Raw genomic sequence first — 24,498 nt, forward strand, 5'->3', positions numbered from 1 at the left:
GCCACCCAGGCGCCCCTAATGAACTGTATTATAATGGGCTGTATGCCCCCTTTCATTTGTGTCTTCTATGTATCTGCCATGTAATTGATTGTGAGTGTGAGCTGAATGTTTGCAGAATAATTCTAACACTGAACCATTTACTTTATAGTCATGTTTTTTTTTCAAGGTTGGTATTTGCCTCATTTCCTAAAACTATTTTTTTCCCCCCTGGTTTGTCAGTCAGTGAAGCCTGGGAGGTTTGCATAAATCATTGAGTTACTTCTCTAAAAGCTAAAAAAAAATAAGCTTTAAGAATATTTTTAAAACTCAGAGGTCAGAACTTGGAATGAGGGCATACTGATGCAATAGGGCATCCTTACACAGTAATTCTGTCTATAAGGAAGTCTAAAGGCTCAGTCCCCAAGATTAGTTTTGTCGTTCAAATGCAGTGTTTATGAAAAGACAAATGTAACACTTCTCATGGTTCATTCAGATCTGTGGCTAGAGTCAGGCATATGTTTCTTTTTTTAAAGAAGTAGCATTGCCTTTCATTTTTTATTTCTCTATTAGTAGTTCTTCTCCTAAGTATCTGAAATGTAGGATTATGTGGGATTGGTCATTGTATTCGACCGAAAAGTCATTCGGAGCAGCGTTGCAGCAAGGTCAGGCATTTGTCCTTGTGGCTGCTTGAGGCCATTCCCGGGCACCACACGTAGCACCTGGACATGCTTGGAATCAGGGAGGGCCTTGATGTAATTTAGATGAGTAGTTAATTCGAATCAAAGCAAGCGGGAAGCAAGTAAATTTAACTTCAGTGATTATGGTATCATTTGATTAAATCTCTCCTTTTGATTACACATATCAGTGAGAACATGCTTTAAATATACTCAACTGTTAAACACTGAAGGATGGATAGATAGGATGAACTAGCGACATACAGAAGAAATCCCACTATTCTTCGACTAGAATATATCCCCTGCAGCTTTATTGCAATATTTTTAGAACAGATGAAAGGAGTTAATTCTTTACATGTGGGACTTAATATACCAATTGTTAACTAAAACATAAACTTTATTACCACGGATCATGGTACTGGTTCCAAACCTCTGTAGGTTCTAGTAAGACTTAATAAATAAATTGGTAATAGCTTCATAACATATCAGGTGAGTTAGTAATGTTCATGACTCTCTTGTAAACATGTTTGGCTAAATGGGACAGGGCTTAATGTCACATCGTTTACATCTTTATATTTGTCAGGGTAATAAAAACAAAAGCTGCTTTGGATTTCTCTTGTTTTGTAGGGTTTGCAGGGTCAAATTAGGGGTCATGCCAGTTGTAGGGATGACGGGTAAAATCTGTTTCATGGGATATTGATAACATTTAGGTGATAGCCATCACGCTGCGTCAGGACCACTCCTCTATGTGGCAGATAGTGGGAGCTGCCTTAGGTCTTATTTTCTGTGCACTTGGTGTTCGATGGAAGGTATTCCACATTCAAACTGACATTAGGTCTTTCGTTGAAGAAACACACGGACAAAACACTTGTGTCAAATGACAGTCTTTCCTCGCTGATGTTGACGGTGGTATCCCTTGGGATGTCACACCTTATGGGCTCTTCTAACTCCTGGCCCATTCCATTATCACGGTCTCTAATCACATCGGATTGTGATTTTTGTAAAAGGGGGCTTAACTTTGTGTTTGCAGCCTAATATAGGGCTGAGCACATATTAAATGCCCAAGAAATTCAATGAATGAATAAGAAAAAGTTGCCAAAAAGGTGATTTTTAAATAAGAGGCTGTGAATTATTTAAAAAAAATCCCTACACTGCATACCGCAAGATCAGCATCACCAATGCCATTTGAAAGTTAGAAGGGAGGGGTGATTAAATTGGAATCTCTGGGTGCAGGGCCCACAGGAGTCTTGCCTTAGGTAATTCTCATGCATGCCAAAGTTTGAGAACACTCTTTTTTTTTTTTAAATTTTTTTTTCAACGTTTTTTATTTATTTTTGGGACAGAGAGAGACAGAGCATGAACGGGGGAGGGACAGAGAGAGAGGGAGACACAGAATCAGAAACAGGCTCCAGGCTCCGAGCCATCAGCCCAGAGCCCGACGCGGGGCTCGAACTCACGGACCGCGGGATCGTGACCTGGCTGAAGTCGGACGCTTAACCGACTGCGCCACCCAGGCACCCCGAGAACACTCTTTATAACATTACAGATATCACACCGGTTGGTAGTTTGGTGGCATTTATGCTTCGCAAAGCAGTTTGTCATCCGGTATCTCACCTGAGTGAGCCTCACTATTGGCGTCATCACAGGTAGGGACATTATTATTAATCCCAGATTTGCCCAAGGAAATGGGAACGCTCAAATAACTCAGCAGTTGGTGGTGGTAGAAAGAGGAGTGCAAGCACTGTCTTTTCATTGTGCAAGTTTGCCTTCTGTCTTACGTAAAGATGATGCTCCTGACCCCTTCCTGGGCTGATTTTGTTTTTCCACGGGAGAAAGGCGGTATTTGCACTGACGTATCCATTCTCCCCGCCCCCCCCCCCCCCCCCGACCCCCCGTGGTGATCAATGACAGGCCTCTCAGAGATAGCTGGACATGTTAGGAAGTATGATCAGCAGCCACAGAGTAAATGGGTCTTAATTAGCTCGCGTGAGAATTAAACAGATGACTTAGATACGTGAGTAACTCCCCTAGAGACCTTGCACATTCTTGTACTAAAAATACACACCTAGCATCTTCAGGTATCGCTGAGAAGTGGCTTTATGGATAACTTTTCTATTGTTCCACTCTGATGAATATTATTTTGGAATGGGGGAGAGGTGCTTTCCCCCTAGCTTTAGTGAGGTGTAGTTGACCTACAACATGGCATAAATTTAAGATGTAGAACAATATATAAGGACACCCTCATATGTTGCAAAAATGACTATCATTGTAGCATTAGCTAACAGCTGTATCACATCAATTAAATACCATTTTCCTTTTTGTGGTCAGAGCTTAAGATCCACCCTTGGCTATTTTCATGTGTATAATATGGCATTAACTACAGTCACCTTCTATACATTAGCTACCCAGAACTTAACTCATCTTGGAGCTGGAAGTTTATACTATTTGACCGTCACCCCATTTTCTCTACCCCTAGCCCCTGGCAGATACCATTCCAGTCTGTTTCTTTGAGTTTGGCTTTTTTAGATTCCACATATGTGAGAATGTACAGTATTTGTGTTTGTTGGACTTATTTCACTTATCATAGTACCCTCAAGTATTATGAGGGTTGTCACAGATGACAGGATGTCCCTCTTTCTCATCACAAAAACATATTCTGTTGAATGTGCACACACACACACACACACACACACACACACACACACTGCATCTTCTTTATCCGTTCATCCATTGATGGACACTGAAGTTGTCCTGTCTTAGCTGTTGTGAGCAGCACTGCAGTGACGATGAGAGCTCAGACATCTTTTTGAGATCCTGTTTTCATTTCCTTTGGGATAGATACTCGGATGTGGAATTGCTCGATCATGTGGTAGTTGTATTTTTAAATTGTTGAGAAGCCCTCATACTATTTCTCATACTATTTTTCATATTTTTTTGTTTTTGTTTTCTTGTTGTCATTTGTTAAAGGCCATTCTGACAGGTGTCAGGTGTGGTATCTCATTGTGGTTTTGATTTGCGTTTCCCTGGTGATGAGTAATGTTGAGCACCATTTTATGTACCTTTTGGTCATTTATATGTCTTCTTTGGAAAAATGTCTTAATATTTAGCTCTCTGCTTATTTTTATTTATTTATTTGAATTTTTATTTATTTATTTAAAAAAAAATTTTTTTTAACGTTTTTATTTTTGAGACAGAGAGAGACAGAGCATGAACGGGGGAGGGGCAGAGAGAGAGGGAGACACAGAATCGGAAGCAGGCTCCAGGCTCTCAGCCATCAGCCCAGAGCCCAATGCAGGGCTCGAACCCATGGACCGCGGGATTGTGACCTGAGCTGAAGTCGGACGCTCAACCGACTGAGCCACCCAGGCGCCCCTTATTTGAATTTTTTTTATCTTACAGAGGGAGAGTAAGCAGGGGAGAGGAGGCAGAAGCAGAGGGAGGGAAGGAGAGAGAGAGAATGAGTGGGGGAAGGGCAGAGAGAGAGAGAGGGAGAGAGAATCCCAGGAAGCCTGACTGCAGAGCCCAACATAGGGCTTGATCTCATGACCGCGAGGCGAGATCACAACCTGAGCTGATATCAAGGGTCAAATGCTCAACTGACTAAGCCACTCAGGCGCCCCAAAATCTTAGATATTAACTCTTTATCAGATGTGTCATTTACACATATTTTGTTCTATCCTGTAGGCAGCTTCTCATTTTGCTGGGGGTTTCCTTTGCCGTGCTGAAACTTTTTAATTTGATGTAGTCCCACTTGTATGTTTTCATTTTTGCTGCCTTTGCTTGTGGTGTCAGATCCAAAAAATCGTTGCCAAGGCTGATTGATGTCAAAGCGCTTACCTCTGTTTTTTCCTAAGAGTTTTATGGTTTCAGGTCTACGTTCAGGTCTTTAACCCATTTAGAGTTGATGTTTGCGTACGGTGTGAGATCGTGATCTAGTTTCACTCTTGTGCAAGTGGCTTCCAGCATTCCCAGCACCTGCAACCGAGGAGGTTATCCTGGGAAAGGCTGTGGAAAAAATGACCCTGATACTTTAATTAAAAGGAAGAAGGCCTGGGTCTGTTTTCTAATTTTAGTCATTAGTTTGCCCTCTGTTAGAATTAAAAATTCATTTGCGCTTGTGTACTGAGAGTTCAGAAACCGAGCACAAGAGGCCAACTTGACAGGGAAGTGACACAGGAGGAGAGTCGCCAGAGCTGGGGCCCAGCTCAGTGTTCTTACTTCTGCTCCGTGTCTTTCTATGTTGCTAATGGTTTTTCCCGTTCTTTTCATTGCACAGATGGAGAATTAGTCAGCACTCCTCAAATAGTAACTTCTTTTTACATGAAGATTGTTATTAATAAGTGGCAAAACTTATCTCTGCCTTTAAAAGTAGGCATTAGATAACCCTGAAGATTAAATAGGGGTCTCTGTCCTGTTTGAAAAGAAAACTGCTAGTTCAGCCAAGCCTATTATGAAACTGTGTATGTGAGGTAGAGACATGTAAAACTGAGACCGTTTTGATAGGAAATAATTGATGATCAATTTCTTTTCCTTTTTCATGTAAGACCTAGGCTCCGAGTTCAGTCTCTTCTTATCTTTTAGAGCATAGTGGTAGGAAAATAAATACTCTGTGGTGTTTGCCTTGGTCTGTCAGTGGGAAAATGCAGAACCCTGATATTAAAGTCTCTGCAGATAAGTAGTAGAACGGAACCGATTTTCTACCTCGTGTGTGTGTCTGCTTCGTGACCGAGTAAGGCAGCTTCTTGGCTGCAGGCATGGGTTTTCCAGCCAAATGACTAATTCAAGGTTCCCTGGATGTTAAGTTTAGATTCAGATAGTCGTATCTCACCTTAAATGTTGAGCATTTTTCACAGCTTGATGATCCAGCTCTAGACCATAGACACTTCTTGCCCCTTGCAACTGTACCTGTTCCTCCACATTTTCTCCTTCTGTTTCTTGGCGATGACACAGATTGGGGTGGCTGCAGGTGGGAGGTTAGTGCAAGATCGGGAAATAAGTAACATGTTACTTATGAGAGGGCTGTTTTAAAAACCTGCCAGGTACATCGCATGTATGTTTGAATAACAAGCGCTTTCTTCAACTTGGCACTTATGTGTTTCTTTTTTCTTTTTTAACACAAAATGGATTTTATTACAGTATTATTAATGTTAGCTCTGAGTGCGTGTATCTTTCAGCTTGAACTATACTTCTTTTGATTCTCATGTTAAGGTTGGTAAGGTTATCTTTTTGAGAGGATAGTCACATGTGGAATATTTTTTTTTATCGTGGGCTTCTAAAACTAGGAGGCTATAAAACATAAAAAATAAAACCAGGAGATTATAATTCGTAACACGTGTTTCCTCACCTTGTTATCTATAATCAGGCCTCTCTCCCTCTCTCCCCGACCTGCTGGAGCTCATTTTTTTCATTCTTTCAACAAATACATACTGCCTATCATATGCTGAACATTATGGTAAATATTGGAATACAGTGATAAATTGGACACAGTTCTTACCCTCTATTAGTATACAGTCTAGAGAGGGGGAGGGAAGGACCGGAGGAAAGCAGACCAGTTTGAAGGCTGTTTTTGTGGATGGTATGGCCTGCATTAGTAGGGTAGCAGTGGCATTGGAGCACTGTGGTCCATCTGAGAGATAGCACAGGAGTAGAAGTAGAGGAACGTGGTCACTGATTGGATCTGGGGGAGGAAAGGAGGTGAGGGTGATTTGCTGGGGCAAGTGGTACCATTCACTGGTGTAGGGGCCGCGGAGGAGTAGGTTTGGGGAGCGATAGGATGAGTTCTGTTTGAGACCTGTGAGGTTTGAGGTCCAGAGCTCAGGAGAGTGAACTGGCCAGAAGATGGGTTTAGGCATCGTTAGTAGGTGGGAAAGTGAAGGCCGTGCGGAGCGAGCTCACCCAGAGAGAGTGTGAGGATTGAGAGGAGTGCACAGCCATTCAGGAGAGGAAGAGGTTCCCGAGGAGGAGCAACCAGAGGGAGGAGGAGAGCCGAGGGGTATCGCGTTGTGGACCAGTGGGAGGCGGTGTTTCCAGGAGGATTGAGAGTAGTCCGTAGAAACCAGTGCTGTACGTATTTAAAGAAAGGGTGTCTATGAGATGGAGCAAAATGAATGTGGGAGACTTCTGCAAGAGTTGTTTTAGTAGCGTGCCGGGGACAGAAGCCAGTTTGCAGTGAGAAGGTAGAGGCAGGTATAGACTGTTCTACTGACACTCTTTCCAGCCCGGTTGGCCTTGTACAGTACTGATACCTCTTTGGCCTCTTTTGAAAAATGACTTCCTTTTTTTTTTCTAATACCCCTGAAAAGGAACATCCTCTACAACCGAGGGCTTTGCTTGCACCTTATCTGTGTTGTAGTCTCCTGGTCCGTAATATGTGGATAAAAGCGGTACCTTCCTCACGGGGTCATCCAAAGGTTTAAATGAGCTAATCCAAGCACAGCACTGTGCACAGTGCCCAGCATGGGATCAGTGTGTCTGTCTGTGGTGGGCGTAGTGGTCTTTGTCATGGCCCTCGTCCCCTGTGGTCATCATTCTCTTTCCCCTCCTATTCCAGCCCTGCTGTTTCAGAGCTTGCTTCCATTGTGACACCTTTAGCCACCAGCCCCATGCAGAGGACCCCTGGTCAGTGTCTCTGATCCTAGACTTCTCCTAATATTGCTACCTTCTAAACTGCTCATTCCTTTACCCCTGAGCCGGGGCACCCACAACATTCGACTGTTTCCATTCTAGGCATTGGGCCATGTGTTGGGGGAGGCGGGTCGTTATAAGGAAGCATTAACCAAGGACTCTGTCCTTACTTTCTAGTCTGGGAGGCCGTGCGTGTCACTATTTTGTCACTTCTCTCCGTCCATTGGGAGCATCTCTTTTTGGAGGGATTATAGAATCCCAGAGGAATGAAGGAATTGGCTCTTATTCTGTGAGTTAGGCCTCCATTAGTTACCAGTGACAGACCCCAACTCCAACTAAATTAAAGAGGGAGTTTTATTGGGATCATGCTGGAACATGTCACGGAATACAAGCCGGGTTTTACTAACTGAGCTGTGGGAGGGACAGAGACGCAGCTGGGCCATGGAAACATCTGGAGCATCTCTTGTGTCTTCTGCACGTCCCACCCCCTCCAGATGGTGACTGTTAAAGGTACAGAAAATAGTTTATGTTGTTTTAGGTTTGTTTTTCTTTTTAAGTTTATTTATTTTGAGACAGAGAGTGAGTGCAGCGGAGGGGCAGTGAGAGACAGAATGAGCAGGGGAGGGATGGAGAGAGATGGAGAGAGAGACAGGGGAGGGGCAGAGACAGAGAGAGAGAGGTAGAGAGAATCCCAAGCAGGCTCTGCTCTGTCAGCGCAGAGCCTGATGCAGGGCTCAGTCACACAAACTGTGAGATCGTGACCCGAGCCGCAACCGAGAGCTGGACCCTTAACTGACTGAGGCACCCAGGAGCCTCCGGGGTTGCTTTTTGAGTATACTTTTGCATAGTTTTTGCATGTAATTCTCAACCACCTGTGATTAGGAAATGGTAATCGAAGAAGTTTGCGTTTGAGGAGCCTGCGATTGGGAAGGCCTGCATGACGTGTTGAAGGTCCCACGGACGTGCAGCAGAGAGCAGGCTTCAAGTCCACAGTTCTCAGTGGCATTTATACTGTCTTGCCATCCCGGGATTAACATGTTCCTTCACCCGCTGTGATGTCGTGTTGCCGTTATAGCATCCTATTCTGTGGCTCCAGACATAACCTCTGTGGTGTGTGTGTGAGAGAGAATGTGTGTTCTTTTCTTCTGAAGGGTAGAAATTGCAATTAATTGAAATTTTAATCTCTGACATTGTTGGGCGTCTTCGTATAAGAGACCTTTTCTCGTTGAGTTCGGTCTAAGGAGTCTCTGGTAGTTTATTGATTCTGTCTATTCTTTTGTCTTTTAGATCAGTGGTGAAGCCTTGAGCCTGATACGATTTAAGCAGCTGAACTATCTGCAGTGTAATGTCTTATTTCTCTTATTTATTTAAATTTTGTGGTGGGAGTAGGGAATGATTTCAGCGGGGCTCTGTGTGTTTGGGTGACCCTGAGTATATCTGCAGCGGAAGGCAAAAGACGTGTTTTCTCCATCTCGTGTTGTGTGGGCAGTTGGAGAGTGTCTGTGAATATTAACTTGTTTCAGTTGATTTCTGCCGGCTTTAAATTGAGCCAGATCAGTGTGGATTTATGTCCTATTTATGTGAGTGATTCCCAATCTCTCTTGTTCTTCGGCGCATCGGGAGGGAGTGGTCTTTCTTTTTTAAGGAGTGCATATGTTGGTGAGGAATGGTGCGCCTTTCGCAAAGCGTGCGTTTTAACTTTGGTTACTTTTTCCTTATTAGCCATTCACTCCTCATCCCACTGCTGAGTTCAGAAATCCTTCTTGCCAAGGTCGCTGGGACCTGTGAGTCGTACAGTTCTCTGTCCTTACCTTCTCTGACCTCCGTGTAGCTTGGCTGCTTCTCTTCTCCTTTGTCTTCTACAGTTTTCTCTCCTGGCTTCGTTCTTCCTCCCTAGCTCCTTCCTCACCATCTTTTCAATGCTGCTATTTTGGGAAGTGTTGGCTGTGGACCTCGCCTGCCTTACTTACTTTGCATATTATCCCCGAGTGATCTCATCCTCTCAAATGTTTATCATTTTAAAAATTTCCAATGTCATTCTCTCCCCTGAGCTCCAGACTTGCATATCCAAGTGCTTAAATACATAACACCTTAAACTGAACCAGATCTAAACCCACCATCTCTCCTTCCAAATTTCTGCCTTCGCTTGAATCATCTCTCACTCTCAGGAAAGGTAAGCGTCATCTTCAGAGTTGCTCAGGCCAGAAACCCAGACAGAGAGGGTCTGAACGCCCTTTCCTCTACTGAGTTCTGTCCATTTTCTACTGTGCTGTTTCCAGCAGTTTGGTGAGAGCTCTAGAGAAGGTATCAATTAATACTTTGTTTTTACAGATGGGAACACTTGGAGACGTTGACTTTTTTTTTCCATAAAGAAATGTAAGAATTATCAGTGCTGGGAAGGAATTTGAATCTTTTGATTTCTTATAGGTTATTTACATTAGCAGGAAGAACAAACAAAAAACAAGTGAACCAAAAGAGAAAAGTTAATGTCCTCCTGTAACAAGACTCCAAAGGAATCCATTTTCTTAATATTTTACTTTTTAAGACATCAGTTTCCTTTTTCACTGTTTTATATGTTTTTTCATTACAAGGGAGGTTTTGGGCCCTACTGTCCTCACTCAAATGTTATAGCTGATGGGTTTCTTTTTGAAATAGACATATTGAGATATAATTCATATACTACACAGTGGTTTTTAGCGTATTCACAGGGTTGTGCAACCAGCATCACTGTCTAGTTCCAGAACATTTTTGTCCCCTGCCAGACAACAACCAAAAAACCCTCATAGGGGCACCTGGATGGCTCAGTCAGTTAAGTGTCTGACTCCAGCTCAGGTCATGATCTCATGGTTCATGGGTTTGAGCCCTGCATCGGCTCTGTGCTGACAGCTCAGAGCCCGGATGGAGCCTGCTTTGGATTCTGTGTCTCCCTCTTTCTGACCCTTGCCCACTCGTGCTTTCTCTCTCTCTCTCTCTCTCTCTCTTAAAAATAAATAAATGTTAAAAAAAATGTAATAAAAAAACCCCATATGCTTTAGTAGTCAGTTCCCACCCACCGAAATAACCATGAATATATTTTCTTTTTCTGTCATTTGCCTGTTCTGGATATTTTTTATAAATATTCGTATCTTCCGTGACTTACCTACGTATGTTTTCAAGATTCTTCCATATTGTAGCATGCACCCACTCTTCTTTCCCGTCGATAGCCAAATAAGAATCCATTGTATGAATATACCACATTTTGTTTGTCTGCTCAGGAGTGGATGGATATTTGGATGATTTCCATTTTTACAATTTTACTAGTATAATATTTTACTACTAGGAATCATGCTGCCATGAACATTTGTGTACAAGTTTTTGTGCACGTGTATTTTTTAATTTCTCTCGGGGCTATCCCTAGAAATGGAATTCCTGGGTTCGTATGGTAATTGTATGTTTAATGTTTTGAGGAAGTGACAGACAGGTTTCCAGAGCAGCTGAACTGTTTTACACTCCTACCTGCGCTGTATGGAAAGTTCCAGTTTCTCTCTGCATCTTCACCAACACTTTTTATTGTTTGTCGTTTTGAAGATAGCCATCCTGATGGGCTGAAATGGGATCTTATGGTTTTGACTTGCATTTCTCTGACAGCCAATGATGTTGAATGTCTTTTGTTTGCCTATTGGTCATTCGTAGATTTTCTTTGGAGAAATATATTCAAACTCTTTGTGTTAAAATTTGGTTATTTATCTTTTTATTATGAGTTGTATGAAGTCTTTAGGTATTCTAGATACAAGTCTTTGGTCAGATAAATGGTTTTCAGATATTTTCACTCATTATGTGGATTGTCTTTTCACTTTACTGATGGTATCATTTGCAGCACAAACGTCTTTAGTTTTGCTGTAAGAACCGCGGGTTTTATTAATATTGCCATAGTCATGCTGTGGTAAGGCAGAGGAGAGCATCCCTCTCCTTGAAACGGGTCACTGTTTCAAATGTAGGTAGAGCTGGTAGAATGTTTCCACTTCCAGCCCTTCTCTTCTCCCTTCCTTCTTCCCTGTGTGGCCTGTGTTAAGGCTATGATGGTCATACTACAGCAGGTCTGTCTTGGCCTTGATTGTCCAGGAATGAGAGAAGCTGGCAATGAGTCTGCATTTTATCAAAGGACTTCTGTTTCCATGATGTTCACAGATACCATGGATCTCATCTTACACTTCAGTTCCCTGCTGGGTCTCTTTTCTAAATAGAGCACTGTCCCGGGTTGCCGAGCTGCTTGTGTCCTTGAGCGGCAGTCGAGATGTGCAGTCATGGAGCTTGGTGGCCCTGGAGATGATCAGACAGCAGCGCCCCTCCATGCAGAGGAGCCACTGCGTTTCCAACGTTTTCTGCTTCGTTGCTGGTGTGCAGGCTTTTACCTGGAGCTTTGTGCCGTTGGGAAATTGGACACCAGTGTGCTTCAGGCTTCTGGATGTCCTGGATCAATATGACTTCAAAACTGTTAGGGTATAATACGAGGTTATTCAGTTTTAATTTTGTCAAGGACATTTTGGCAATGTAATTGCCATCATGACAGAAAGCAACTGGAGATTTTTCCTATGAGGAGAGTGCTCAAAATACCAAATTAATTTACTTTTGTGAAAAGTTAATATATGTTTCTGTTTTTCTTACTTTGCTATCACTGAAAAGTACACTGTGGTCCGTGGATTGATATTTGGGAACCACAGACCTAGATACTTAGCTTAAATATTTGAAAAGTAGAATCTTCACTTCATCAGGAATTTACTCTGTACGATGCCAGGTATCTGTTTTATGCAGATCATTTCCTATGATGAATTAGCTATTTCGGCTCTTATGTTAGGCACGTCTTCCTGCACTTTGTACCCCTCTGCTGATATTTGAAAATTTCTTCAGTAACACAGATGAGAAAGAACTGTTTTAGGTATATGTGAGCATAAACTGTTTTAGGTATATGTGAGCCAAATACTGTACCTCCTTGATGGCTACATATTGAGAATCTCCTCATTTTCAAGCCTGGCAAAAAAAGTTAAGAGGTCTTCTGAAGATGATAGAAGTTGATGACAGAAGTTGATTCTGTCTCATCTGAATTAAAACGTCAAACAGATATTAGGGTTTTATCATAAGATAGTTATTGGCTGTCATACTGGCACATTAATTATCGTAATTGGGCCGTAAAGTAGCCATAGGAATGGATAATATGCTATACATTTTGATGAAATTGTAGTTATCACCTCTTATTTATGGCACTAAAATCTTGTTAATGGACACTGCTGACAAGCTCTTTTGCTTTTCCTTTTCTACTTTTTAGGCTGGTTTCTAAGTCCACTTAGGAAATCTCAAACCGAGAGCCCACAATATACAGTAAAGGTCACATTTCCGAATTTTCTTGACTCTTTCATGGTATACACATTAAATTCAGCAAATATTTGCTGATCACTGTTTTAAATGCCCTTGAGTATACGGAGATGCATAAAGCAGTTCCTACACTGAAAGACTAATAATGAAGAAGGGAGTTAGAATGTCTCTATATAAATACCTGTGACCCGCATTTATCGAGTCACATCTATGAGTCACGTATAAGCACCTTACAAGTGGGATGAAATACAAGTTCAGAGGAGGAAAGGATGCTTCGAAGCCTGGGTGATCAGTGCAGCTGTAAGCCTCCGTGATAGAGGAATTACTTGGCATTCCTGACATAAAGCTTCGAACTATCTGTGAATACATATCTACATTCTAGAACTATAGTGAGAGGTACGTGGCTAAATGCACTGACATGGAAATCAACTTTTGTTCTAGGCTCAGCTGCCTCGCAACCTCATTTTGTGTCCTTGAGTATATAAAATTGATGTAATAATATGTGTCCAGCATCTCCCACTATGAAAAATGAGATAATGCAGATGCCTAAGCTGCTCCCTGTGGTGAAAGTCAGATTGCTCGGCAGGTGTGCATCTTTTTTCAGGCGACTTCGGCCATACGTTTGAGTGGTAGGCACAGCTTTCCATGACTAAAAGGATTAGTATCCTTACAAAAGTGCCCAATTTATTGCTGGGGAAATAGCATATTCTGTGTAACATCTGAGCTGTTGTCTGAAAAATTGCCTGAATTTCTTAGAGAAACTGCCTGTATGAATACAGAGTAGCAGTGTGGTGATCACTGAAATGTGATAAAAAGGGAATGTGTTTATTGAGCTGCTCCAGCTGGTTTAGGGACGTTACAACTGGTTTTTAGATTCTTACGTCGCTTCCAGTTTGCAGCAGAGGAAACTGAGGCTTAGACTTCCAAAGCTGCTTAGATCCTACAACTGTTGGAAATCCATCCGTGGAAATCTCACGTGCTCTATCCATGGTGGCTCGTTGCTTCCCCGCAGATAGATGGTTTTGGTGTGGGCCCTCGTGAGCCATCCTCGTGTGCGTGGGTGTGCGTATGTCAACGTGATCTCTTTTTTCCACCAGGCTACTTCTAGAACTGCTGGAGTTGCTATTTGACAAGTTCAACGCTGTAGCCACTGCGCACTCTGTGGTCCTGGGGTACCTGCAGGACACCGTTGTGACCCCGCTGGCCCAGCAGGAAGATGTCAAATTGTACGATATGGCGGACGTGTGGGTGAAGATCCAAGATGTTCTGCAGGTAAAAGGTCCTTTCACACGTGGTGCCGTCTCGATTCAGAATAACAGGTTGGAACGAAATATCTACCGCCTAAGATATTCCCTTGCTCATAAACAGTGAGAGAATAATGTTACTATTGAAAGGGGATGCTGCTGATGTCATCAACTTCTATCATCTTCAGAAGACCTCTTAACTTTTTTTGCCAGGCTTGAAAATGAGGAGATTCTCAATATGTAGCCATCAAGGAGGTACAGTATTTGGCCTTCTGTTGTAAAGTGCTTTACTGCACTGGAATTAGTCCTATATTAAGGTAATCAGTGTTAAAATGTTCTCAGACAGTATTTTATAAACATATGTAGCTTAGTTTTATGGCCGTTTTCGTACAGTCATCTCTTGCATATATTGAGGTAAATGACCGGTCAAGAGCTTGTTTTGAGAGATGAAAATTACTGTAAGGAATAAATGCATCACTTTGATTTGCTGAAGATTGGAGCAATGATATTACTGTTTGGTATGATGCTGCAGAGATGGTATTTAGAAATTTTATTATATGCTGTCTCCAAGTGCCAGGCAAATATATTTGATTTGGCCACAGGAGAATTGGAAATACGATTAAGAGGTAGCCGAAGCAAATTTGACATAGCTAAATAGAAGTGACTTGGTTAGATAGTCCCTACTAATGTGAAAAAAAAGTATACGTAGGAAATTGAAAAATATAACTGTGTGGGAATGAAATTTCTTGCATGGCAAATAGGAATATTTGCCAGAAAAAATAAATCACGAATCTAAATTGTAGTCATTTTTAAGAGTATAGGTATGCTCCTGATGGATTGAATGATGGATTCTTGCTTACTCATTCATTAGACTTTTTTTTTTTTGGTGCAGTCTGGGTGCTTTATTGGTGGCTCAGTGGCACGATTATAGGTTGCAACTACATCCCCCGAGTCCCTTTTGCTCCTTTGTCAATTACCACGTGTCCATAGTAGGTGCTTGAGGAACATTTGTGTATTGAATAAAATGTCTTTATTGCCTAGACACTGGTTTTACAGTGTTTTATATCTTGATTTGCTAATGTCATGGAAATAGGTGCTTTTCAGGTCACCTGTTTATTTTAAGGATGAAATAGGATCATAGATTTTAAAGCCATTTCAGAAATACTTAGAATGAGGGACTTCTGGTTCTAGCCATGATGAAATTACCTCCTTTTGTGAGCAGCTCTACTACTGGGTGGACTCAGTCCGCACATTCAATTCAGAGCAGAGAACACATGAGGTGGATTCCACGTTCATCCTGGCTTCCTCCTGGGGGACACCTGCCGTGCTATGGCCCAAGGGAGTGAAACGTAGGCAGACAGCAGCGGAGCCTCTAAGCAAAGGGAACAGAGATGAGAGTTTGGAGGTGTAGAGGCAGCTGGAATTTGTGGCGTAGGGTAGTGGGGAAGAGAGGATACACCACAAAGCTTGGCAGGAAACTGTCACTGTGGGACCGTGAGTTGAATGGGAATGCCGGACGTTGCCAGATGATTGGAAATTGGATGTTGGAGTTCAGTCAGTGTGGGGAGAACCTGCTGAACACCCCATGCTTTCAGATGTGGCCTCAGCAAGGTTGTGATTCAGGGATAGGGACTATTCCAGCTGTAGGGGAGGGGTTACTCTGGATCTTGCGTCACCAAGTCTCTCCAGCATCAGCCCGATCCACCTGTACGTCAGCTGCTGGCCAGAACAAAACTCATTCTGAAGTAAGGCAATATAATCCACATTTTCACTAGTGAAGCATCTACAGTGTCCAGCGTACAATTATATTTGTGGGAAAGCAGAAAAATGTGACTCTAACTGGGAAATAAGAAAATTAATGAAAATTAATATCTGAAATGGACAAATCACAAGATGGGTTTAGCCGCAGATGCCTGCTATAGAGAAAAAGACCAGGGAACTCAAAGATGAATAAATCAGAGTGATCCAAAAGGAAGCACAGGAAGAAAGCCAACTGCAAGGAGAAATGAACAAGGCCATAATGTCCATAATGGCACAATATCATGCAGCATAGTAGTTGCAGGTACAGAGGAGAGGGAAGAGAGATACTGAGGCAGAAAATTATTGGAAGAAATCATGACCAAAAGTTTTTAAATTTATTGAAAAGCATAAACCCACAGATTCAACAAGCCCAACAAATCCCAAGCAGCTTTAACCTAGAGAAAACCAATGCCTAGACAGATCGTCACCAGGTTGCTGAAAAGCAAAGAACAAAGGAGTCTTAAAGATAGCCAGAGGAAAAAAAGACACAACGCTAAGAAGGAACCCATGATAAAAATGTCCACTAACTTCTCCCTGGCATTTTGAAGAACATGGCCCTGTCTTTTAATACGAGTTCCTGATTTTGGATTTTATAGATCCTCTTTATGGGGCCCTGGCTGGCTCAGTTAGTTGGTTGATTGACACTTGATCTCAGCTCAGGTCATGATCTCACGGTTTGTGGGAAGGAGGCTTGTGTCAGGCTCTGTATTGACAGTGTAGAGCCTGCTTGGGATTGTTTCTCTCTCTCTCTCTCTGCCCCTCTGGTACACTCGTGTGTGCACGCACGCGTGGATTCTTTCCCACTCTCTCTCAAAATAAATAAACATTAAAAAAAAAAAAAGAGATCCTCTTTAGGGTTGCCTGGGTGGCCCCATCCGTTAAGCATCTGACTCTTGATTTCTGCTCAGGTCAAGATCTCACGATCACCTGGGGCTCCACGCTGGGCATGGCGCCTGCTTAAGATTCTCTTTCCAGGGCGCCTGGGTGGCTCAGTGGGTTGAGCATCCAACTTTGGCTCCAGTCACGATCTCCTGCTTCGTGAGTTTGAGCCCCACATCAGGCTTACTGCTGTCAGTGCAGAGCTGTCTTTAGGTCCTCTGTTGCCCTCTCTCTCTGCCCCTCCTCTGCTTGTGCTCTTTCTGTCAAAAATAAAGTAAAACATTAAAAAAATAAAAAAGATTGTCTTTCCTTCTGCTCTCCTCTCTCTCTCTCTGTCTCAAAAAAAAAAAAAAAGAACCCTCTTTAAACATAAAGATATAGATAGATTAAGGTGTATGAATGGAAAGAGACATACCGTGGAATACTAGTAATTTGTATTATGCAAACATGTTGGACTCTATTAGAATATGTAATATTATCAGATGGAATTACTTTGTGTCCTGGTACTTACGGCGTTTAAAACTTGAATACATGAAGCCCCAGAAAGTATTTATCGACTATTAAAACCTACTCTTGCAAGGTTATGAAATACTTTATAAATTCTTATGATCTCTGATATTTGACCAACTTAGGCTAGATAGATGTTCTAAGTTGAAAACAACTTTAAGCCTATTAGGATCCTATTTATAATACTATCATGAAGAATTATGATTATGAACAAAGATATATATGCCTTAGCTCTACTTACTTTGGATATGTTAAATGTATACAATTCTCATACTTTTGAAAACAAAACACATAATTTTATGTTGAAAATGTTTATAATATACCAGGGAACTTTAAGTTCGCTCAGACATTAACAGCCAAAATGTAAACATGATTTAAAATATGTGTTTGTGTCTTATTAAATGACTTATACCTTTCACATATGTTGTTTCAGGAGAATGATTTGGGGATCCTACCTTCATATTATGAAATGAGTTACTTGTTTTGCCTATTTAAATAGCTTTATTGAAATAGAATTTACGTGGCATAATATTCATGCATTTAAAATGTAGATTTCAGTGGTTTTTAGTATGTCTGTGGAGTTGTACAACCATCACCATGATATAATTTTAGAATATTTTCAACACCTAAAAAGAAACTTGGTGTCCATTGGCAGTTTCTTCCCATTCCCCACTGCTTTTACCCCCAAGACACTTTTAAGTCAGGAAAGAGGGCTCCGTTGTGTGTTACAGCTCCCAGGAAACTGGTAGTGCCCAAGTCATACACTTGAAAAGACCGTTACTATTTGATGTTAATGTGTTCATGTATCACTGGCATAAGCTATTTGACAGATAAAGAACATAAAACTAAAACTGATCTAATAGCACAAGGTGAGGTGTCTAACATAGAAATACTGTTTCCTTTCACTTACTGCATTTGATTGTTTTGAGATCGAGGTATAACCGTGTTCTTCTTTCCTTTTAGTCCATTTTTCTCTTCCTCTTACCTATCTACTTTGCTGCCCCCATCTTTTGTTTTCTTAGACATATGTTGGAAGAATGATCTTAGTCATGACTTGAATTAATCTGTGGTTGTTCTCTTAATGGTCCATTCTGCTCTTTTTTATTAACCCGCAGACTTGAGAATGAAGCATTTTTGAATAAGAAGTTCATACTTTACATTGTTACTATACTATAAAAATCATTCTGCAACTTTTCAATTTGTTTTCAGTGTGCTGTATTCTCTAGTTCCTTCAGAAATTCAGGGTACAGGTTACTGAATAATATCAGGCTACACACCCGTCAGTGAATTGGGTACACAGTGGCAGACACACGGATGAACTGATGTTGCCAAATGTAAGAAGGTAGGTGGCGCCGTGTGTCATGCAATTGTTCTAAAACATGTGGAATGGACCAGAAAAGTTTTGTTTTGTTTTGTTTTTCGATGTTGATGATACGCTGATCCTTGGAGGAGCCACAGGAACAGAGGAGAGATGGAAATGGCCGTCTAGGTAGCGGGAATGGCGAATGAAATGATGTTAAGTGGCTCAGAAAGAATGCAAAATGGTATTCAGAGATAGAAAAAGAATGGCTTAGCTGTAAGCGAGGGCTTATTTTGTGGACTAGATAAGTTTGTAGGTGGATTTGGGTACAGGTTGTGGAAGACCTCTAGTGTCATCCATAGGCTTTGTTATTAATTTTCAGACTGATGGTTTCTGAGGCTGGACGTGCGTTTGATATACCCAGGGTTTGATTCCTAGCCCCATCCTAGACCTTTTGAATGAGAATCACTATGGATAAAGGCTGGGTTCTGTAGGCTTATTTTTGTTTTTGTTTTTTGTTTTTTGTTTTTTTCGTTCCTAAGGTGGTTTTGTTATATATGTTTAGGATCCTATAATTGGGAACCATTGCTTTGGGCCAGTGTTACCTGGGGGAACATATTAAAAATGCAGATTTTTAATTTCTTATTTAGAAAATTTTTTTAATCTGTATTTTTGAGAGCGACAGAGCACAATCAGGGGAGACACAGAATCCAAAGCAGGCGCCAGGCTCTGAGGTGTCAGCACGGAGCGTGACGCGGGGCTCAAACTCACTGACTGCGAGATCATGACCTGAACTGAAGTGGGACGCTTAACCGACTGAGCCACTCAGGCTTCCCGAAAGTGCAGATTTTTATCCTTAACTTACACTTACCAAATCATAAACGCCAGGGATGTGGCCATATAATCTGTGTTTTAAGAAGCCTTTTGGGAGATGTGTGTGTGTGCTGAAGTTTGGGGACCTTTGTTTTCAGTACTATTGGCTCACTGGGGATTTTGATTGGGGTGTGATAAGATAAAGTAGGATCAGTGCTGGCGTTGAAATGGACTGAGCGGAGAAGCTAGAGACTAATGCAGGGAAGCTGTTCTGTAGGCAAGTGGAGAGTCTGCGGATGTTACTGGAGGTATTGTCTAATAGTGAAATAAACAAGACAGGCTCCCACGGTGTATGGAAAAGGAATACAAAGGAGAGCAGGATTTGTAAGCCGTTTGGGAGTCTTGGGAATTCTACAAAACTATGTCGTCGACTTAGGAATCTGGTTTCCAATGTGACAGAGACTTTAACGATGGTTTAGTATTGTTATTGGGGCCAGGTACATGCTAGGCATTAGGGAATAAAGGTAAACACGAGACAGCTCACTGGCAAAGTGAGGAGGGACCTGAAGCAGTGTATGTTTTTCCACTAAAGTCATTCTTAGGGATCTTGTGGGAGTGGTAACACGGCGGAATGTTTTTTTTTCTAAACCAACACGGAGGCTTTCAAAAAGACTCTTGGCTTAAGTTCCTCATAGAGTTTTATGCTCCGGCCAATTTAGCTCTCACATACTTGGTGGTGGCATGCTCTTTGGGTTAAAGATCATTCCTGGAGAATGAAATAAGGGAGCGAACAATAGATACCTGCAGTTAAGCATGCGCCAGGCTTGAGTGGAGGTGATGGCATCACATGGCGAATGGAGTCACGTAAGTAGAGTTTGAGTTTCTGCGTTTCTTTGAATGGAAAGTGTTTCTTGCTAAAAAGTGGAAACGCCCTTATGTTTATTAAATCTCGGAAAAGAAAATAATTTTTGATCTTTTAAAGACTTCAGCAGTTTTTCTCCACTGGAACCTGGGCTTTCCCCAGCAGGCAGAATCCATCCTGCAGTTGAAAGACTCGTTTGTCTCGGCGTGTTTGTGTCTGGAGACAGCCTCGAGAGGAGACAAGGCTGTAGCTATCATAGTAACAGGGTGTCAGAGTTTTCTCCTGGTGTCAGCCCTGTGACCACACACCGCTGCACTCCCTTTTCAGTTTTACACTCTCTCTGAAACTGTGATAATAGAAATACATGTTTTTGCCCTTCTGAGCAGCGGCAGCACCTTCCAAAATGTCACCTACTTGGTGACATGCCTGTCATACTGTTGGCTGCACATTTTCAAGTGCGTAAGACTAAGGTACACTGGAAACAAAATACTCTGTTTCTTGTGGAATTCTGCCCAACAGGAAATAAGAGCATCACTTTGAATGGGTGTTAGGATTCTAAAAAAGAAATCTCCCTCTTTCATATCTCCTTGTAAAACAAACTGTCTGTTAGCCATTGCTGGCTGAAACGTGTAACCCTTTGGTGTGCTAAGCAGCGTTCTATAGGTGGAGGCAGTTCTAATTACTCTGTTTACCACTGACAGTGACGCCCAGAACAAGTCAATTCCCCTTTTAGGGCCTTGATCTCTTTTTCTGGAGATTAACACACACAGAATGTAAAATCATTTTCCTTTTGTTAACTGCCACATAAATGTTTAAATGGTGATAAAATTAACCTCACCCAGAGAGAACTTGAAGTTTGCTGTCAGGTAAGAAAATCGACAAATCTTATTGGTGGTGATCTGTGACCCGGAGGAGTTTTTCAAGGAGACACGCGCAATTTCTATTTTGAATCCAGGTCTGAAACTAGGTTATTCTTAGGTTTGGTTTAGTTTGATATTTTGTTGGCTGAGGATTCCAGACCTTAAAGTAAAACTAGCTTTTTTTTTTTTAATATTCCAGGCCAGATAACCTGTGAGATTATCTTTGCAGAAAGAGCGTTTCTTCATTTCTCAGCCTTTAAAACTTTCTGATAGTCTCTATTTTGGGTGGCGTATTGAAGTCCTACCGTGTCTCCAGATAGGTGCTTGCTCCTAGAATTTTTGTTGTGTCTTGTCAGTGGATAGTATGCTGCCCAGTGAACAGGACTGAGTTAGCACTAGAACGTTAAATTAGAAATCTTCCTCCAAATTGGAGTCCGTTTCCATAGCATCAGGACTCAACCTGTATTGTTTTAGGTTCACCACTACTACTACTGCTTAATGCAGGAACTGATGGCTGTCGCGGTGTCCCTCTAGCTCCTGGTGTACATGTGGCAAGTGCTAAGGTGTCTGCCCAGTGAAACCGGAGGTACATGTCACGGGCATCTGAATACATTGGGCCAGACTCTCACACAGTAACTTGGTGGCAGAAACTGCAGAATACGTAGATCTGGTGGAAAGTCTGCTCTCCTTAAATTCCTTGTTACCCAGGCAGCGTCTGCTTGGGTCTGATTAGATCTTGGTCTAGAAAAACCAGTGGTAGAGATGGCAGGTTTTCCATCCACACGACCACTTCCAAGCCTTCTTCCTCCGTCCCGTTTTGTCTGAGATTTCAGAGAGGGGAGTGTTACAAGCCACGTGCCCATTAGGCTTCTGCCGCTACTGATGCTGTTAGGGTCCCTATGATGACGGTGTGCTTATCAAGCTGTAGTGCACCTGGGCTGAAGCAGGGGGCTTGTTAGGAACCAAGAGACCCTGGTGAGTGGTGAGGATTCCAACCAGAATTCCCTGTGCGGCCCACCCCTGGAGAGCCTGTTTCAGTAGGATTCCAGTGGATGCTACTGCATGTTCTCAGTTGAGAGCCAGCATTAGCAAATGTTAGAGGTTTGGTCATGTTAAAACCGGAGCTATGAAAGACAATCTTCAGGAGTAAGAGAAGTTCGCAAAAGGCGAATCTGGTTTAATTTTGAAAGAAATGTCGCTGCCGTGTGTTCAGGAATGTCAGTGGTCCATGACATAGAGCGAATGAGAAGATGTTGAAACTCCATCAAGATGTGAAAATGCTTGAGTACACACACTTTAAAGGGAAAAGAAAACTGAATGATAGTGCTGTCACTGATCTCCCTTCACAGCTTTTGGACAACTTATTTAGAGTAGCATCCCAAGCAGGTGATTCCTATTGACTTGAATAGTTGAGAATGTGGACAAATACATTATTTCATCTGAGACTTTGTTTGGATTGGAAGCAATTACATCAGAATGTCTGTCATTAAGAATGGGGGTTTTCTATGTTGCCTTTCCCCACCTCCACTTACTACTTATTTGAGGTTTCTAAATTTATGTTAACGGAACTTCTTTTTTTTTAATTTAGGGGGAAAAGAAATTTCTTCCTTTTTAAACACTCATTAAAAGGAATTTAAGAAAGTATAATCTTGCAGGGAGTTCAGATAAGAACACATATCAAGGACAATTACAGAACAGTTTATGATTCGAAGGGATAATGTTCATTGTGAACACCATTGCTAGGGAAGACCAGCGAAGGAGGTCAGAATGGGTTAAAGCCGTTGAGTTCATGGTCAAGAGGATACTGGGCATGTTTCAATTTGGTTGGGGTTAAATGCAAAATCCAGGTGGTATGCTAGAGAGTTGGGGAGAATGGAGGTTTTTGGTTGGTTGGTTGGTTGGTTGGTTGGTTTTTTGGAAAGCATTACCAAAAAAAGATTGAATAATTTTGGGTGACACGGATAAGAAATTGGGCAATTTGGAGATAAGAGATTGAATAAGAGATTGGGAAATTTGGAGATAAGAGATTGAATAAGACATTGGGCAGTTTGGACTTGCTCCTTTTGGCAGTGAGCTACCATTATGGATTTTTGTTATTGTGGGAAATTTCAAATGTGTTCAGAAATAAAAAAAGTATATAATGAACCCCTATCATCCAGTCTCAGCAGTTTCAGGAGCTATCAGTTGATGGTAATACTGTTTTGTTTCTACCACTGCCCATTTCCCTTTCCTTTACTGTTTTGAAACAATCCTAGAGATGATATTGTTTCATCTGTATTGGAGTATGAATCTCTAAAAGATAAGGACTCCTTTAAAAAAAGAAAACACAGCCATACCTAAAAACATAATTTCCTTATCACCAAAATATCCAGTCAGTGTTCAAATTTCCGGTTGTCTCAAATGTTGTAATTGTATATATTTTTTTTACAGTTTGTTTGCATCAGAATCCAAATAAGGGTTAAATAGTGTGGTGTGATTGGTAAGTTTCTTAAAACTCCATCAATCTGTAAGTTAAATCTCTCATTTTGTTTTTACTACTTGCAGTTTATTTATTGAAGAAACCGGATCATTGTCCTGTAGAACTTTCCACATTCTGACTTTTGTTGATTGCTTTTCCACAGTGTCACTTGCTATTTATTATTATTGTCTTGTAACTTGGGTCTAGAGGCTTCATCAGATTGAGGCTGATTTGGGGAGGCATAATTACTTCGTAGCTGATGGTAGAAATTATGTTTTTCTGATAAAGTAAAATGGTGAAAATAATATTTTTAGGGTGATTTATCTGGAAGCGGTGTGCAAAATGGATTGGTGGAGAAGGAAATGGATGGAGAGATCCCAGTTAAACGTCAAGCTCAATCAGTGCAGGAGAGAAGAGGGAGACTAGGGCAGGGGCAGTGACAAGCAAGAGGACAGAGGTTAAAGAGATTTTGAAAGAGGAGCGAATTTTCTAAAACCTTTTACCATCGACTCTAACAAAGAATCATAAGTCAGGATGGAGTTTTGGGAATGGGTGGTTGGCAGTTAGGATCAGGAAGATGGTATTTTTGTGCCTGTTGAATCGGCAGAGTATCTCCGTCGAATTGGGTTACTCCGGGTGACTAGAGATGGAACGCGGGAGGCTAGGGGAGAGACTAGGGTGGGAGATAGAAATATAGGGATCATTCATCTGCTTGGGGATAATAGCCAAAGCAGTACAAATGGCCCAGCTCAGAAACTCGTGAGTGTAAAAGTGGAGCGAGGTCTTTCCTTGAGCAGTTCATCAGCTCAGTTAGCTCCCCACACTTGCGATGAGCAGCCTGTTACACAGTCCCTCGAGGCTAGAGTTTCTCTCCGTGAGGCCACATCTTGCCTTTCCTTCGCTTCTGCATTTTTTCAGGATGTGCGGGTGGTAGGACGGAGCTCGTTGAGCGGGACCCACATGCTGTTCCAGCCAGGGGTGGTGGCTTTCCGACGCAGGCGATTCCTTCGGGGATGTGGACAGACAGCTTGGAGAGCGAATAAAAGCTTGTGTGAGCAGGTGCAGAAGTGAGCCTGGAAGGAAGTGAATGAAGCAGAGGGAGCAGGGCCAAAAGTATATTTTGGCCAGCGGTAGGGAGAAGACATTGGA

At 41.9% G+C, this 24,498-nt stretch overlaps 1 protein-coding gene across 3 annotated transcripts in view; it reads left to right on the forward strand.

Annotated features, from left to right (window-relative positions):
- EXOC4 (exocyst complex component 4) overlaps positions 1-24,498 on the forward strand; it is a 754,902-nt gene that overhangs the window by 88,312 nt on the left and 642,092 nt on the right. For all 3 annotated transcript variants that reach the window (XM_047842944.1, XM_047842959.1, XM_047842952.1), the window contains exon 7: positions 13,724-13,898. In XM_047842944.1, coding sequence (XP_047698900.1) covers positions 13,724-13,898 — 175 coding nt within the window. The remainder of the gene's footprint in view (positions 1-13,723; positions 13,899-24,498) is intronic.

This window comes from Prionailurus viverrinus, chromosome A2, assembly GCF_022837055.1.
Source record: "Prionailurus viverrinus isolate Anna chromosome A2, UM_Priviv_1.0, whole genome shotgun sequence".
NCBI lineage: Eukaryota > Metazoa > Chordata > Mammalia > Carnivora > Felidae > Prionailurus > Prionailurus viverrinus.